The sequence below is a fragment of the Bos indicus genome, chromosome 3 (genome assembly GCF_029378745.1).
Source record: "Bos indicus isolate NIAB-ARS_2022 breed Sahiwal x Tharparkar chromosome 3, NIAB-ARS_B.indTharparkar_mat_pri_1.0, whole genome shotgun sequence".
Taxonomy (NCBI): domain Eukaryota; kingdom Metazoa; phylum Chordata; class Mammalia; order Artiodactyla; family Bovidae; genus Bos; species Bos indicus.
In genome coordinates this window covers 14,870,889-14,887,227 of record NC_091762.1, presented here as the reverse complement: position 1 = coordinate 14,887,227, position 16,339 = coordinate 14,870,889, and the positions used below count along the sequence as shown (strand labels likewise).

Here is a 16,339-nt window from a genome sequence, read left to right as displayed (position 1 = left end):
AGTGGGGTCCGCCCAGGACTGAGCCCGGGGTCCGTCGGCTTGGACCCGGCCTTGCAGGGCTGCAGCCCCCGAGGGTTCGGGGCGGGGGCGGGGCGTGTCGGTCACTGCGGGGCGGGGGCCGAATTCCCCGCGAGAGACCACAGCCCGACGCAGCCCGCCGGAGCCGAGCCGAGGTGCCCCCTGGGCCCAAAGCTGCCCCCGCCCCTCCGCGGGTAACTCCAGCTTCGGGACAAAGGACTTTCTGTGTCGCCGCTTTATCTCCGTTCCCTGTGATAACTGGCCTTTCTCCGGAAGCCCAAATCCTTTCCAGGCCTGAGACCTATCCCGACTTTGAGGTTGACTTTTCTTACTCCTGGATGTCCACCCAAAACCTCGTTTCTAGGACTGACTTTATTCCCCTGCGAGTAGTGGCTTGCACGAAGTCTACAAAGTACAGTTCCAGAGACCTGAATTTTGCCTGCGCGGCCTTTCTGAACCTTGCTTTCCTCAACAGTATCTCTTGCCTCATCTCACCAAACTGTATAATGTAGAAAACTGCTTTGAAAAGTAACCAAAGATGTGCCTGACAAATATAGGGATTTTACTTTCTTTTAATTACTGAATCGTTACTTGTCATGCGGATATGACTTTCCTCTGCCCGAGGGGATTAAATGTCCTTCCAATACTGCCACTGTCCTTTCACTCCCGCTCTTTCCCCGCATCACCGCGTGGTCGCACTGGAAAGGCGAACTATAGTTCCCAGGGTGCCTCGCGAAGCCGCGGAGAACTACAATTCCCAGCGTTCACCGCTGTGGGGCAGGGTTGAGTCGGAACCACAAAATCAGGCCCGGAAACTACAACTCCCAGGGCGTTCCGGAGCAGGGCAGCTGGACTACGGAAAGCGACTGGCGGAGGCCAGCAATTAGAAACTCTGGGTTCTGGGTGCAAAAACCGAGTTAGGAGGCTCAGGCATGCTGCGTCCCAAGGCTTTGACCCAGGTGCTAAGCCAGGCCAACACTGGAGGTGTTCAGAGCACCCTGTGAGTGCGGACCGAGAAGCCGGGTGGCGAGCACTGGCGTGGGGCAGCGCGCGACTCTCCGAGGGAGGGCTGGGGAAGGCTCTCTGGGAAGGGAGGAGGTGGCAGAGGGGGCAGCAACTAGGTGAATCTGACGGAGAGCCCCTCTTGAAAAGGAAACCGACGTGCTGGGTGCTCTGGGCACGTCCCAGGACACACTCAGTCCCAGTGGCGGGAATTGGGATGGGTACCGAGGAGTTTGACTCCCTCTTGAGCACGTTGATATCCCTCCTGATTCTTCACCAGGCTGCTGAATAACGAAGGATCTCTGTTGGCCTACTCCGGCTATGGGGATACAGACGCCCGGGTCACCGCGGCCATCGCCAGTAACATCTGGGCGGCCTACGACCGGAACGGAAACCAAGCGTTTAATGAAGACAATCTCAAATTCATCCTCATGGACTGCATGGTATGAAGAAGGGATCCATTCCTCTGACCCTAAGGGGATCCCAAAGGGCAACCTGGACCCCATCCTGGATGGTTGGAGGGCCAGGGACAGGATGTCTGGAAGATAGTACTAAGAGTTGGTCTGCAGCAGCATTTATGATAGGCAGGACCCTATGTATTGATGAGAAAGAAGTCCTGGAACCGAGGTCTGGCTGGGGTTCTGGTTTTAGCATTGGTGAAACTTTGGGTAAGTGATTTAACCTCTTTGAGTTTTCTGACCACACCTCCAAGGTGAAAACAATAATCTCCTCCACCACACCATGCACACAGGGTTCTTGTGATCAAAGGAGAGGGTGAATATAAACTGTAGAGCGATATGCAGACACAAAGTGTTGTCATCTGAGATTAACAGACCCAGAAGCGTGGCAGAGTCTCTAGACCCTGCCGTCCATTCACTTTACAGAGAAAGGTCATGAAGTCCAGAAAGGGGAAGTGGCCATTAGACTGTGAACTTCTTGGAAACAGAAACTGGCTCATACATCTTTGTATCTGTCCAGTCAACATATTTTTATGTCCCTGCAGTGTTCTCAGGGCTAGGGGAAAAGTAGGAAACAGGGCAGACAAAAACTGCCACCCTAATGAAGCTTACAGTCTTACGTATGAACTTATTGTAAAATAAGTTCATGAATATGTTTTGTAACACATCTATGTAAGTTTAAAAAGTAGTGTATAGGTATTGAAAATGCTAGGGGAGGACTTCCCTGGTGATCCCATGGTTGGGACTCGGTGCTTTCACTGCAGGGGCCCCCGGGTTTGACCCCTGGTCAGGGAACAAAGATCCTGCAAGCCATGTGGCGTTACCAAAAAAATAAAATAATGTAAAAATTAGAAGAAAATGCTATCGAGAAAAAGCAAGGAAGTAAGATAGAGAGGATGTGTGTATCTGGGACAACGTCGCTGAAAACGTGATACCTCATCAAAGATCCATCTAAAGGAAGCTGGTAAGCCGTGTGGCTGTCTGGGTTAAGAACATTTCTGATAGAATAGTAAATGCAAATGCCCTGCGGCAGAATAATGCCTGGTCAGGGATAACAAGGTTGAAGTGGCTAGCGTAGCATGAGAATGGGAGAGGTTAGTAGGATGATGCCAGAGAGGCAGAGGGCACAACTCCTGGTTCCAAGCACATGGTGGATACTTAGTGAAAATTTGCTGAACCAAACTGGAAAGGCCCCCCAAGAGTGAATTCTCCTGGAAGGATTTCCACTGCAACTCAGCCACCTACCTCTTCCTCACTCCCTCCTTAATCAGTTCAGTTAAGGAGGGAGTTCAGAACCAGATGCCAGTTCAAATGATGAGTCGTAGGGTCCCTGGCCTAGAGCTGGTGCCATAAGGGCAATAGTTTTCAAATGTCTTGACCACAACCCAGCCATAAGAAATATATTTTCAGTCAGAGTCTAGTAAAACAAAAGTTTCATGAAATAGTACTTCCTTTGCGGTATGCAATACACTTTATTTCTCTTTTAATGCTGATCAACCTTCTTAATTGATCTGGGGCTAGTTAGCCCTGGGGCAAACCTACAGTTTGAAAAATATTATGTTGGGAAACGAGGAGAACTCGTTTGGGTTGGGTTGTGTTCTCCCCTTACAGTGTCATTGGGGGTGAAACCATAATAACATCAACCATCTAACAGCTCTTTTAGACATCGGACTCCTTCCTGTGTATTAGCAGCCTCACCAACTGGAGTGAGGTAGGGATTATAGAAAGAGAAACAAAGCTTCTAGGAGATGGAGTTTTCTCGGGTAACTTGGTTAGTAGGTGACTGTGCTGAGGCTAGAATGGGCTCAGGACTTCAGGTTCAGGGCTGTGGCTAAAGTCCCCCAGCGGAAGCTCCTGCCCTGCCTGAGGCATGAAAGGAAGATACAGGCCTTCTCAAGAGGAGCCCTTGGGGAAAGAAGGGGCAAAGGGTGCAAGCAGATATCACATCCCCTGATACCACCCCCACCAGGAGGGCCGTGTAGCCATCACGAGAGTGGCCAACCTGCTACTGTGCATGTATGCCAAGGAGACCGTTGGCTTCGGAATGCTCAAGGCCAAGGTGTGTATGTGCCCATTCCTGTATACCCCTGGGCTCAGCCTTCATGCTCCATCACTGTATCCACTCCCATCCCCACCATCTTCCCAGAGTCTTTCTCATGTCACCCAGTCAACATCTGGGGTGGGCTCACAGGCAGCAGCTAGGGGCTGGGGGCTCAGCGGTAGGAGTAGACCTGAATTTAAGATCCCTCAGGTGGCAGGCCTTGTGGGACTGGATTCTCCTCCCTTTCCCACAGGCCCAGGCCTTGGTGCAGTATTTGGAGGAGCCTCTCACCCAAGTAGCAGCATCATAATGGGCGTTGGTGGAACCTGGGATTCAGAAGAGTGAGATGACCATGTGGTGGGGCACGGCTCCCCGGGGAAACCTTCCTGGACTGTTGCAGGAGATTGGAGTGGGGGGACTTTGTTCTTCCCAAGAATAAACTTCAACTGCTGTCTCATGTCTTGGCTGTTTGCTTGGATGGGGGGAATCAGAGGAGAGGAAGGAGCAGGGATTGTGCATCATGCTCTTCGCATTCAGCTAGGATGCTTCCCACACCACTGAGACCCCCAACCACCACACGGTTTTTGGCAGAGGTGCCTAGGCTCCCTTGGCTGGTTCAGTGCTGTGACTTCACCAGGCCCCTGCCACTCAGAGAAGAATCTTACCCACCTGCTTGTCAAAACCTTGGGAGTGAGCCAAGAGGAACAAGGGGCTGGTGGGGGTCGTGTTGGATGAAGAGAGAACAGGCTGTGGGAGTTCAGTGTCCTTCAGTCCCAACTTTGGGGGGCCCCTTTTTTACTCTTGGGATTGGGAGTGTGCCCCCTAGTGGCCTACGAGGGTCACCCCTTCCCTCTTCTCTGGGCATTCACAAGCTTACGCAGACCCCTCTCCAGATCGGGAAGTCCTTTGCACACAGGAAGTATCTGCCCTGAAGCTTCAGGTCCTGGGGAAAGAGTAGAAACAATTAAGAAGTCCTGGCCCAACAGTGAGACCCGTCTCTGCACCTGGCTGTTTCTGCCCCAGCTCCCCCTAGTCCAGAGTCCTTAGAGCAAGGCTGGACCTTTCCCAGTGCTGTAGGAAGGGACTCATCCCAGGGAAGCTGGTAGGTTGCAAGTCCCAGCTCCACCCAGGTTGAGAAACTGCCCATCCCAGGTCCTAGGCTGTCAGGGAAGGGTAGAAGTTGCTGCATCCAAGATGCCCCTCCCCGAGCTCTGCCCTGCAGTGGGGTGACCCCAGCCCCTCCCCCCACAGCCCTTCCTCTGGTGCCCCCAGTTACCACTCCTACTCGGTTCCAAGGAATAGCAGAAGGCTGTGTAGTTTCTTGCTCCCTGAAGGACTATTTCTCACTAGTGGGTGGGACTCCCCAGCCACAGGTCCCAGGAGCCTAGCAACGCACATTTAGTCCTCAGCTGGCTCTCCGAAGGTCCTGTCCCTGTCCTAGCTGCCCCCATTGTCATTCCCTTGAGCCTGCTCACCTGCTTGCAAGAGCCCAGGCTGAGAGCAGAAACCCAACCTGTCTAACCTGTCTGACGTCATCATCTCTCCACCCACCTGGGCTCTAGGTCTCCAGCCGCTCACTCTTCCTGTTCTCAGCTTCCTTCCTCTCAGATTCCTTACAGCTCTGCACCTGCCAGAACTGAGCCTCCCTAGGCCCTGGCTAGCCTAAAGTCGGCCCTCGATCCCTCTCACTGCAGAAGTCTCTTTACTCTCAATGAGAGGAAGGACGGATCCAGGTGTCTTGAGAGCTGAGAGTTGAGGGCATTGAGCCAACGCGTAGACCCATCACCTCTGCCCTCGAAGATACTTGTGCCCTCCATGCGGAGCCAAGATGGGAAACAGAGCCGAGGAAGATTATAACTTTGTCTTCAAGGGTGAGTCGGGGGTCCATAAAGAAAGAATACCTGAGAGAGACCCAGGAAGAGAACAGCAGAGCCAGAGGGCCCCTTCCTGTTTTTGAATCAATTAGCAGGGCCCCCCTCCCAGGGCTCATCATTCCTTCAGATCAGAAAGAAAGCTTAAGGAGTGGGGGGGGGCGGGGGGTCTGTTTACAGGAGCAAAAGTCCTGGAGCTGCCAGAATGCTCTGCGGAAGTAAATAATGTTGATCACTCCTTAACGGTGCAAGTCAGGCTCTTCTGCCCCACTCCTAAGGGAAGCCCCAGTCCCTCGGAAGAGTTAGCCACTGCAGCACAAGAGATGGAGGTGAGACTTCAGAGAGGATTCCCTCCTGAGAAGGAGGGACAAGCAGACTTAAGAGGAAGAAAGTCACCTTTCCGGGCAGCTGTACAGCAAAGGAGATAGGAAGATCTCTACCATACAGGGCTGGAGGAAGACACAGGGAAGATATGAATCGGGACCAGGGTCTAATAGAATCTGGAGAACTCCCAGCACCATAGGCTCGTTGGTCTGTCCCTTGGCAGACCCCCTGGGCTCAAATACCAGGAACTGGGTTTAACTAGGCTATCCCTGGAAGTTTGCATGTATCTTTCCTGCTCCTTTATCTCGCCCCTGTGTTTAGCCAGTCGTGTGTTCCCTACCCCCACCTCTGCACCTCCTTCAGGGCAGGGTGGACTGGCTACGATTCCCTGTCCAGCCACTCCACCCTCCCAGCCTCAGCTCCACCCTCCCTTGAGCTGGGACTCTCAGGAGACCAGGGCTTGGGAAACCTGTACTCCCAGCATTTTTCCCAGGAAGGGAGACAAGGTAAGGGGTCACAGTAGACTGGGGCAATACCGAGTTCAGATCTCAGCCCCGCCACTTAGGAGTTATTGCAATTTAGGGTCACTAGAGGCAGACCCGGAGAAGTTTGGGGTGTGAGATGTTTATTGTGGCTCAACAGCAGTGAAAGGAAGAGGAAGGACACAGGATTGGGCAGAGGGAGAAGTCACACTGCAAGGCAGGAACACAAAGCCTTGACCATGGGCGAGCAGCTCTGGGTTTCCCCTCTCTTTGCGCACTGGGTGTGGCAGCCCAGGGAGAGGCATGAGCCCAGATGAGGCTGCCTCGATTTCAGAAGCAGATGCTGAAGGAGCAACAGCTGAAGGCTGGGTGCTGCCTGCACTCCCTGTGGCTGGGGGCAAGGCCTCCCTGGAAGGCTCATGTGGGCAGCACAGCTCACGTTTACCACACTGGCTGTGTTATCTTGTGTAAGTCATTGAACACCCACCCCCTGTAAACATGGGGTGATCCTAATAGAGGTACTTGCCTTGTAGCATTGTTGTGAGGATTAAATGAGGTCAGACGTTCAGGAGGGCACCGGGCATACTGGAGGGGGCTCAAAAAACGTTAACCATTAGTATCTCCATTTTTCAGAGGATAAGACACAGAACAAATAGTTTTCAAAAGGTTGCACAGTCAGTACTCAAAGCCCTGGCTCAGAGTCCACCTCGTGGGAGGGATGAGATGGGGATGAGGTTCCCAATAGCAGAGACACACACACACACTCATGTTCATAAATCCTCTTACCTACAAACATCCATACAGCTCCCAGCTCTTCCCTATCCTACACAAATAAGGAATTTTTGAAGTTGGAGTGAGCCTTTGTAGATTTAATGAACAGGGAAACTGGGACCCAGAAAAGATGAGCCACTTGTTCAGGGTCATATAGCTAGTCAGAGGGTGAGTGGGGACCAGCACCCAGATTATGCAGTGCCCAGTCCTGGGGCACCAGCTGGCCTTTCCAGAACCACCCTGGGTAGCTCCGGGCCAGTGGATTATGGGTTATATTTAACATCAGCCCCCACATTTTAATGCCAGCCCCTAGCTCACTCACAGTGGGTAAGGCAGGGCCCTGGATCCTGCCCTTCAACCCAAAGGCTCTTCATGGCCCCTCTGGTGTATCCTTGTCCATGAAAACCTAAAGGTAAAAGCACCAGCCTACCAACAACGAGTTTCCCAGGCGGCTCAGTGGGTAAAGAATCCACCTGCAATGTAGGAGACGCAGGAGACCCAGGTTCGGTTCGATCCCTGGGTCAGGAAGACCCCCTGGAGGAGGGCATGGCTACCCACTCTAGTATCCTTGCCTGGAGAATCCCATGGACAGAGGAGCCTGGCAAGGTACAGTCTCTGGGGTCACAAAGAGTCGAACACGACTGAGTGACTAACACTTTCACTTTTCACCACCAACAATAATGACAGTAACAGTTTTGCACACTCACTATATCCTGGGCAATATCTTGTTTACTTCTTGCAACAACTCACAGATAAAATTGTTATTCCCATTTTTTTCATCAGAAAGAGAATAATAAGTTGCTGAAGCCATGCATAACTGGCCCCACATCCAGTTCCATGGTCTGAAGCATGCAAGACTGCCCCTTCTTGGGGATAACGGGATCCTAGTTTCTGCACACATACCCCCATACCTTTCCCCCGCCCACAGAAGTGTCAGCTGCCAACTTTGTCCTCACCCATATTGCTATTCTCCCCTCGCAAACACACACAAACTGCCCACTTCTCCTTCCAGCTTGTATACATAGAAACACGCCCATGTTCTCAGATCCTCTCGCCCAGAAATGTGCACCCCCCCACACACAGACCCCCTACCCTCCCTGTTACCTCATAACCCTTGGACGCCACTATCCACAAACAGCCCATAGACATCACTCCCTCACCAAATTCTTGGGCTGATGTGTGCCGCTATGTTGCAACAGGCCAGGCCTAGAACCCTTGAAGCCCCTCAGCCTGTTTCAGACTCTCATCCCTTCTGCCCCAGGGTGGGTGCATCATGTAGAGTTGGAGACCCTTGTCTCTGCCAGGCTTCCTGTGGCGCTAGTGGTAAAGAACCCGCCTGCCAATGCAGGAGACTTAAGAGACGCAGGTTAGATCCCCGGATCGGGAAGATCCCCTGGAGGAGGACGCAGCAACCCACTCCAATATTCTTGCCTGGAGAATCCCATGGACAGAGGAGCCTGGCAGTCTACAGCCCATAGGGTGGCAAAGAGTGGGACGCAACTGAGCGTGCGTGCATGGCTCTGCCAGGAGACCTGGCTCCCTCCTCAGTTTTCTGAGCTACTCGTCTTTTCTGATGGGCAGACCCTCTAAGTTCAGTCCTTATCTCTCCACTCCTTCAGTGGTGCTGATCGGCGAGTCAGGAGTGGGGAAGACCAACCTGCTGTCCCGATTCACTCGCAATGAGTTCAGCCACGACAGCCGCACCACCATCGGGGTTGAGTTCTCCACCCGCACTGTCATGCTGGGCACCGCCGCTATCAAGGCTCAGATCTGGGACACGGCTGGCCTGGAGCGGTACCGAGCCATCACGTCGGCGTGAGCCCTGGGCTGGGGGTGTACTGGGGTGCTGGGGTGCTGGGGAAGTCAGGGGGTACCATTGGAGGAGGAGTGGAGGAGGAGGAGGCAAGGAAACTCAGCAGGGAGTTCCCTGAATGGGACCGTGGGGCCACCATGGCTTGGGGGAGAAGACAGGAGTACTCTGAGCTACGAACAGTCTGAGACAGGAAGCAATGATACTGACTGCTGGAGCCAAAAACAGGAGTCATCACCACCACTTACTTGTCTTTACTATGTGCCAGGGAAGGTACAGGACACTTTACATTGGGCATTTTATGTAATCCTCCAAATACCACAGGAGTAAGGTGCTATCATTAATCCCTCTTTAGATAAGAAGTTTGTGTTTCAAGCAGGTGAAATTGGGGTGCAGCTGTGATGGGGACATATTCTAGGATCGAGAGCACCTCCCCCTCACTTCTGCAGTGCTTTGCACTTGGCAACCTTCACTATCTAACTGCAAGGTGAAAGGCTGGACCCCATAACCACACTTTACAAAACTCAGAGGACACAGAGGAACATAAGCCTCTTGATACTGGACACAGAGCGTCTACCAGTCAGTGTCAGGCCAAAGATGGTGTGTGTGTCGGCGGGGGGGGGGGGGGGGGGGGCGGGTAGCACCTGCAAGGGGGCAGGAAGCAGGAGTTGGGGGTTTTGTGGCTTTGTTTATGCATATTCATCACTCTTGGACTGGTTACTTGACTCTTACAAGCCTCAGTACAAAGGGAATAATTATATATGAAGGCAATAGCACCCCACTCCAGTACTCTTGCCTGGAAAATCCCATGGACGGAGGAGCCTGGCAGGCTGCAGTCCATGGGGTCGCTAATAGTCAGATACGACTGAGCAACTTCACTTTCACTTTTCACTTTCCTGCATTGGAGAAGGAAATGGCAACCCACTCCAGTGTTCTTGCCTGGAGAATCCCAGGGACGGGGGAGCCTGGTGGGCTCCGTCTATGGGGTCGCACAGAGTCGGACACAACTGAAGTGACTTAGCAGCAGCAGCAACAGTCTGGCTTCCCTTGGTGGCTTAGAGGGTAAAGCGTCTGCCTGTAATGCGGGAGACCCGGGTTCAACCCCTGAGTCGGGAAGATCCCCTGGAGAAGGAAATGGCAACCCACTCTTGCCTGGAAAATCCCATGGATGGAGGAGCCTTAGGAGGCTGCAGGAGGTGCTGATCGGCGAGTCAGGAGTGGGGAAGACCAACCTGCTGGGGTCACTAAGAGTTGAACACAACTGAGTGACTTCACTTTTACTTTCTTTCTTTCAGTCTGAAGAAGTGCTATCAAACTTCCAAGAGTGAGACTGGATACTTAGTAAGGGTGCCTCAGATGGTCAGGAAGATTCAGCTAGTTCTAGAAAGATGGCCATGAGAGAAAAGCACTGGGGGTCAAGGAGCTATGTGAGGGAGATTTGGGGTGTTGGGCATCCAAGAAGCTAGTTTGACCAGAGCCCTGGATACATCCGTGGATAGCTGTGGCTAACATCAGAACAAAGACCAGAGGCAGCAGAGGGGTTAGGAGGGAGGAGGGAGCCTGTGGTTTTGGAGAAGGGAGGTGAGTCTTCAGAGACTCCAAGACCAGTATCCTTGGAAGGCGTTCAGCATCAGACACGGGAGCTCTGGACTGCCCTGTGCGCTTTGGGTCTCTGGACTGTAATCTTCATATTTCCCTGTCTCTGGTGCTCATCTCTGGCTTTTGGCCTAAGAGTTCTGTTCTGAGGTTAGACTTGATGGCCCTGACCTTGCCTCTGTCCACCCCACTAACCCCCTACCCAGGTACTATCGTGGTGCTGTGGGGGCCCTCCTGGTGTTTGACCTAACTAAGCACCAGACTTATGCTGTGGTGGAGCGCTGGCTGAAGGAGCTCTACGACCACGCCGAGGCCACAATCGTCGTCATGCTCGTCGGTAACAAAAGTGACCTCAGCCAGTCCCGGGAGGTGCCCACTGAGGAAGCCCGCATGTTTGCTGGTGAGAGCCCACCACAACCCAGCTGGACCCCTCCGGCTGCTCTGCCAATGTAATCCCAGCCCTTGGTCCCCCTGTAGGGCTCTGGCCTGGACTTCCTCCCCAGGCTCCCCACTTCCATTCTGCCTGCCTCAGAATCTCCTAGACCTTCCCCTCAGTGACCCTGTGTCCCTCGTTATGTCCCACCCATTTGCCCTGTCTTTATGGGCAATTATTCATAGCTGGTTTTAAGGCAGCCCACATTGCCGTGCTCAGAGATCCTAAGTGTGGCAGATGGGCTTCCCTTGACTGTCTCCTGTCACACTTTCCCCAGGAGCTTTCTGGGGTTTAGAGGCAGCAGGATACAGGGATTAAGGGTGTAGGCTGTGGGGTCCCGTGGCCTAGCCCGTGTCTCTTGGTGAGTGACTAGATGTGGGACACAAAGCAAGTTCTTTTTTCATTCTCTCTGTTTCTGGGCTACAGTTTCCTCTTCTAAAAGAGAGGAATAGTATTTAGACCTACCTTCCAGTTTGTCTGTAGGTTTAAATGAGCCACACATGCCAAGGGTTTAGCGCGTAACGAACGTACATGGTAAAACGTGAAGTGAATATGATTGTCTTGACCCTTCACAACTAACGGTGTGCTTCCTCTCTGTCAGAAAACAATGGGCTGCTCTTCTTGGAGACCTCGGCCCTGGATTCCACCAATGTCGAGCTGGCCTTTGAGACTGTCCTCAAAGGTAGAGCCCCTGCCTCCATTCGACAGGCACCGCCATCCCACCCCTGAGGCTTCTGCGGGCAGCGGGAGGAACGCAGACACCCAGCCCTCGCCCGCCCCAGCCGATTCCTCATCCCCTCTGTGGGCCCCCCCAGCCTCCTCAGAGCCTCCCTCATACACCCCCACCCCTGGAGCTTAGGGAAAGAACCAGAAGGCCACACTCCCAGGGACCTGATTCTTAGTCCCGCTCCACCCACGTAAGTCGACGGGACCCAGGTGCCCAAACTCCTCTTCCTTCCAGCAAAACCCCCAGTGTTCAGAAAGGGGCACGCAGAGTGTTTATGGGGAGGGTGGGCTTCTAATCTTCATCTGCCCTGATCACTGCCCTCTGCCCTCACAGAGATCTTCGCCAAGGTGTCCAAGCAGAGGCAGAACAATGCCCGGACCAATGCCGTCACCCTGGGCAGTGGCCCGGCTGGGCAGGAGCTGGGTCCTGGGGAGAAGAGGGCCTGTTGCATCAGCCTCTGACCTGCCCCCACTGTGTTCCGGTGCCCCCCAGCCCTGCCCAGCTCCAGGAGCTTTCTCTGCCCTGTTGGTCCAGATGTCAGAGGGGCCAGTCCCTGTCCACAACCCTGCAGAGCTCTAAGGTCTTCATGTGCCCCTCCCTGCCCCCAGATCTCTATTATCGGTCCCCCTCTTACAGACTACGGCCCTCCAATAAAGCTGTGTTTTATATCAAGCCTGACCATCCTGCTGCCTCCTTTTCATCTCTGGGCCCTCCTCTGAGTCCTTGTTCCCCTTTCCCTCCCCTCATCCCCACCACCGTATCCACTGCCCCCCAGGGCCAGCTGTCTCTGGAGTCTTGTGGTCTGGGGACAGTGCCAAGGGGGTGGGAGGTGCCCGCCCTTCCCTCTGCCAACCCCCAGGGCAGGTGGAAGAGGGAGCACAGCATGGCAGAGAGGGGGTATCTGGAAGGACAGACAAAGGAAACCATCAGCGGGTACCATCTGGTGCCCTGGGCCCTGGTGCCAAGAGCTGAGGTCACTCCAATGCCAGGGGTGAGGGGAGGAGGCAGGGGGGATGTTTAAGAAAAGGGGAGTCAGGGCCAGCCCAGGCTGTGTGTGCTGGGGAAGGGATTTTAAGCCTGGGAGGTGGAAGGCCTAAGTCTTCCATCCAGGTTTCTGCTTGACCCTGAAGAGAAGATGTGGGGTGTAGGGATGGATTGAATCTGGTGCAAATTGATGGGAGGGTCGAGCTCTCAGCTCAGCCCTTTCTCCATCAAGTCCGGAAGCTGGCTTTCCAGGCAAGGTCTAGGTGGCCCTGCCTCGCCTTCCCCTGTTCTGCAAGGCAAGGTTGAATGAGGTCTCCTGGTGCCCCAAGGAATAGAAGGAGGTAAATGGAGAGAAAAGAGGGGTTGAGTACTTAGAGACCCAAGTAGGGAGCTGTGGAGAGCAAACAGATAGGAGCCACCCACTTCATGCAAGGTAAGCAAGGTCACCCAGAATGACACCAGAGAAAACCCCACTCACCCTAAGGTGGTTCTGACCAACAAGCCAAGAAAGAAGCCTGAGCCTTAAGTAATAATACTTTTAATAAAATTAAGTTCTTAATAGCACATTTAATACATTAACCCTCCCCCTTCTTGGTTTCTCTGCATTTTGTGCAACATCACTTTGACTTGATTATTCATGGGTCCGTTTTGTTTCCCGCCTTTATTTTGCTTTTGAAATGGTTTTCCTGGTGGATTTGTAACGTGTCTTCACTAGATGCCTCAAATTAAGTCTGACCACAATCCTACTCTACTTTCTACAGTGGAGAGACCATTCCCCTGCCCCAGGGCTGTCTCCCCCCACCCACCCTACCCCACCCGCACCCTCGAGCAGGGAAGAGGAAGCCCTCCCCACCCCAGACGCTACCTTCCCAAACTAGCGGGGTTCCTAGGACAAAAAGAGCAGGGGAAAAGTCTGTCCCTGGGTGGGGTGAGAAGAGTAAATTGGGGAGGAGATATGTTTGGGGTCTAGGGCCAGGGAGGGGCATGACAGAGTCATTAGTGTCATGGAACTTCTTGCCAAGAGTCAAGAGGCCTCTACACCCCCTTGGACAGGAGTGAGGGTGGGGGGACCAACTGATTACAAGCTGGGGTTGGTAGAAGGCAAGTGCACAAGCAAAAGCCAAGCTCCCCAACTTTCTATGGGGAGGGTCAGGGTACAGCAGATGACCTCTACCTGAACTCTTACAGATGGCAGTGAACTAGAACAGATGGTTAGGGTTGAGGGTCACCTAAAGTCCCTGCTGCACCCCCTGACTTTGTACCCTTGGGGGCCAGTTCTCCCAGGCCTTCAAGGACAGCGTCTCCATTCCACCCCAGTGGGTGGCAAGTCCTTGGTATCTAAGAGATAATAAAGCACTTCTGCAAATTTGTAAAGCACAGTGCAGCTTTAAAGGAGACTGATTGTTGAGATCATTCTTTCACCTGCTGCCATGGAGGTCAGAAGCTAAGCAGGAGGGAAAAGAATGGGGGACAGATACCCTCCAGTCCCCTTGAAGCTCTGGGAGAGAAAGAAGCGTGTGCATGTGTGTCTGTTGGTGGAATGACCTACCAGGCTCTTGAATTAATCAGAGGTAGAATGGATTGCAGTTATACTTCAGGAAGGACTTCCTCAGTTAGGCCTGGGAGAAGTTGTCTCTGGAGGGTTGAAGCTGGGCAATCTTCCCCCTCTCAGAGAGCCCCAAGAGGACATGTTTGGAGTAAGGGCTGCCCAAAGACAGGGAGCCAACCATGTTCTCCCACCTCAGCTGTCCCTAACCCAGCCCACCTCTGGTTGAAATGATCAGTGTTCATGCTTTCAAAGACCCTGGGAACTGAGCCCCTCATCTATTTGTCCTATAATTTAAAAATCCAAGGATTCTTAGAATCAACCCCAGCAGACTGGAAGGAAGCTCCCAACCATAACTAGCAACCTGCTCCACCCTGATATCTGAAGATGGGGGCGGGGGGGGGCTCAGGGTGGACTCAGCCACTTCCCTCCTCTATTTTCCTTTTCATTATGACTTTTATACATTCTACTGGACCCAGGGGCCCTCAATGCTACTAAACTTTAAGCTATCTGAATATCGTCTACTAAGTAACTAGTAATTCTTTCTCTTTGTCTCTAGGATTATATGAAATAAATTTGAATTATTATTATTATTAATTATTATTATTTTGTAGTATTCTTTTCTTTTAAACCCCTCGGTTTTTCTTCTCTCATTTTTGGTTAAAAAAAAAAACAAAAAAGAAACTATTTCTCTTAAATCTCACACCTCTCTGAGGGTTCCCATAGGCCTGCTAGGCCTCAGTTCTGGACTTCCCCACCTTACTTGCCCCTGGGACCGGACAGGGGAAGGGGCGGGGGGGGACACCCCAGGATCCTCAGTCCTACTGCTTCTTCCTTTCTCCTTAATCCCTTTCTTTGTTTGGCTCTGCCGGCTCCCCCAAAGGGGAGGGGGAGAGGGAGGGGGAGCCTTGGGGGTGAAATCCAATCTACCTGCAGGGCCCCAGAGGGACCAGGTTCCCCTAGCCCGTCTCCACAAGCCATCCCAGGATGCTCCCCCGGAAAAGCAAACGACATTCCTCCCCAAAAAAATGTGGGGGAAAAAAGGAACGTAAACCAGAACATATATTAAAAACACTTTTTTAAGATTTAACTCTGAATACAAATGTATTTTTTTTTCTTCTTCTCTCCCTACATATATTCTAAACCTTCTAAAGTTTTTTTATTTTTTTAAGGATCACTTTATCATAAAATAAAATATCCTTTTCATATAATAAATTACCTAATAAAAAGTCTTTTTTTTTTTCATATTAGCCCAGGTTCTTTGCTACATTTATACGGTAATAAATGCCTTTATTAAAATAGAATATTAAATTATAAAGAACTGCTTTTTTTTTTTTCTATTTTTGTTTTCTCTCCTCTGTGTTGGTTGCCTATCTCGCTCCCTCTCATGCTCTCTTTCTCTCCTCTATTTTGTCTCTCACTATGTGTTTTGTGTTGGTTTCTAGGTTTGGCTCAATTAGTAAGAGTGGGATTGAATTTTCTGAGCCCCCTAGTGTAACAGTCTTCCGCCTTTGTGGGTAGAGTGGAGAGGGGGAGGGGATCGACAGACAGACATCCCATCTTCCCACCCCCCTCCCCACCCCCCCTCGGCGCCCGAGGGGTGCCCATTGGTTTGGTTTGGTTTCTATTGTACAGACATCTCAGGATGGCTCACATTGGCGGGAAGGAGGGAAGTTGTCACAGGCCAGTTTTCCTGGCTGTGACCTCCTTCCGCTCCCCTCCCTGGCTGGTGGTCTGGAGGGGCAGGCTGAGGAGAGGTGAGTTAATTCACAACAGGAGGAAGGAGAGGAGGAAATCCCCTCTGTGCCCCCATCCCTGCACCCCCTCTCCATCCAGGAAGAATGGGACTCCCGAGCCTCAAGGCTCAGAGATCACTTAGAACAGTCCCACCCTACTATATACAAGAATCTCCTAGGACCCCCGGGGACTCCCATCCCCCATCCCCTCCTAGCCCGGCCAGCGGAACCAGGAGGGTGGGAGGCTGGTGATTGCCCCAGGTGAGCAGTAGGGAAGCAGCAAAGGGGGTGCAAGGCCTGTAATAATACATGATTCTTAGAACAGGCCCGGCTGCACCCCAGTCCTGCTTGGCTCTGGAGTGACCCCTCTCTGAAGACAAGGTCTCTCCTCAATGAGTGAGACAGAGACTTCATGATTAATTTGTTAACAGGGGTTCAGGTGAGGTCCAGAGAGGGGCGCAGGGAATGGGGCACTGCAAGGGAGGAGGAACCCTGCCTCCCTCCAGCAGCATCTCCTACTGCCTCTTTCCTGCTCCCCAA

General features: G+C 52.5%; 2 protein-coding genes across 4 annotated transcripts; both read left to right on the top strand.

The window, feature by feature from the left end:
• The first annotated feature begins 824 nt into the window (after positions 1-824).
• On the top strand, positions 825-3,976 carry LAMTOR2 (late endosomal/lysosomal adaptor, MAPK and MTOR activator 2). 2 transcript variants are annotated; one of them, XM_019953373.2, is made up of 4 exons: positions 825-1,018; positions 1,301-1,463; positions 3,448-3,537; positions 3,773-3,976. In XM_019953373.2, exons 1-4 carry the CDS (start codon positions 951-953, stop codon positions 3,827-3,829), a joined length of 378 nt encoding a protein of 125 aa, XP_019808932.1. In that variant the 5' UTR covers positions 825-950; the 3' UTR covers positions 3,830-3,976. The 2 variants fall into 2 exon arrangements, with proteins under 2 accessions (XP_019808932.1, XP_019808942.1); XM_019953383.2 differs by lacking the exon at positions 3,448-3,537.
• A 1,104-nt stretch (positions 3,977-5,080) lies between these two features.
• RAB25 (RAB25, member RAS oncogene family) lies at positions 5,081-12,211 on the top strand. Of its 2 annotated transcripts, none has more exons than XM_019953364.2 (5): positions 5,081-5,390; positions 8,587-8,776; positions 10,580-10,773; positions 11,408-11,488; positions 11,867-12,211. In XM_019953364.2, exons 1-5 carry the CDS (start codon positions 5,348-5,350, stop codon positions 11,992-11,994), a joined length of 636 nt encoding a protein of 211 aa, XP_019808923.1. In that variant the 5' UTR covers positions 5,081-5,347; the 3' UTR covers positions 11,995-12,211. The 2 variants fall into 2 exon arrangements, with proteins under 2 accessions (XP_019808923.1, XP_019808915.1); XM_019953356.2 differs by having other exon boundaries at positions 5,086-5,390; positions 8,587-8,782.
• Positions 12,212-16,339: the final 4,128 nt, after the last annotated feature.

What these genes read in the sequence shown, in the direction of transcription:
- LAMTOR2 (XM_019953373.2), top strand. Translation starts at nt 951, where the DNA reads ATGCTGCGTCCCAAGGCTTTGACCCAGGTGCTAAGCCAGGCCAACACT. An exon ending in TCATCCTCATGGACTGCATG is followed by an intron (nt 1,464 to 3,447) that starts GTATGAAGAAGG and finishes CACCCCCACCAG; the next exon opens with GAGGGCCGTGTAGCCATCAC. An exon ending in TCGGAATGCTCAAGGCCAAG is followed by an intron (nt 3,538 to 3,772) that starts GTGTGTATGTGC and finishes CCTTTCCCACAG; the next exon opens with GCCCAGGCCTTGGTGCAGTA.
- RAB25 (XM_019953356.2), top strand. Translation starts at nt 5,348, where the DNA reads ATGGGAAACAGAGCCGAGGAAGATTATAACTTTGTCTTCAAGG. An exon ending in GGAAGCCCGCATGTTTGCTG is followed by an intron (nt 10,774 to 11,407) that starts GTGAGAGCCCAC and finishes CCTCTCTGTCAG; the next exon opens with AAAACAATGGGCTGCTCTTC. An exon ending in CTTTGAGACTGTCCTCAAAG is followed by an intron (nt 11,489 to 11,866) that starts GTAGAGCCCCTG and finishes CTGCCCTCACAG; the next exon opens with AGATCTTCGCCAAGGTGTCC.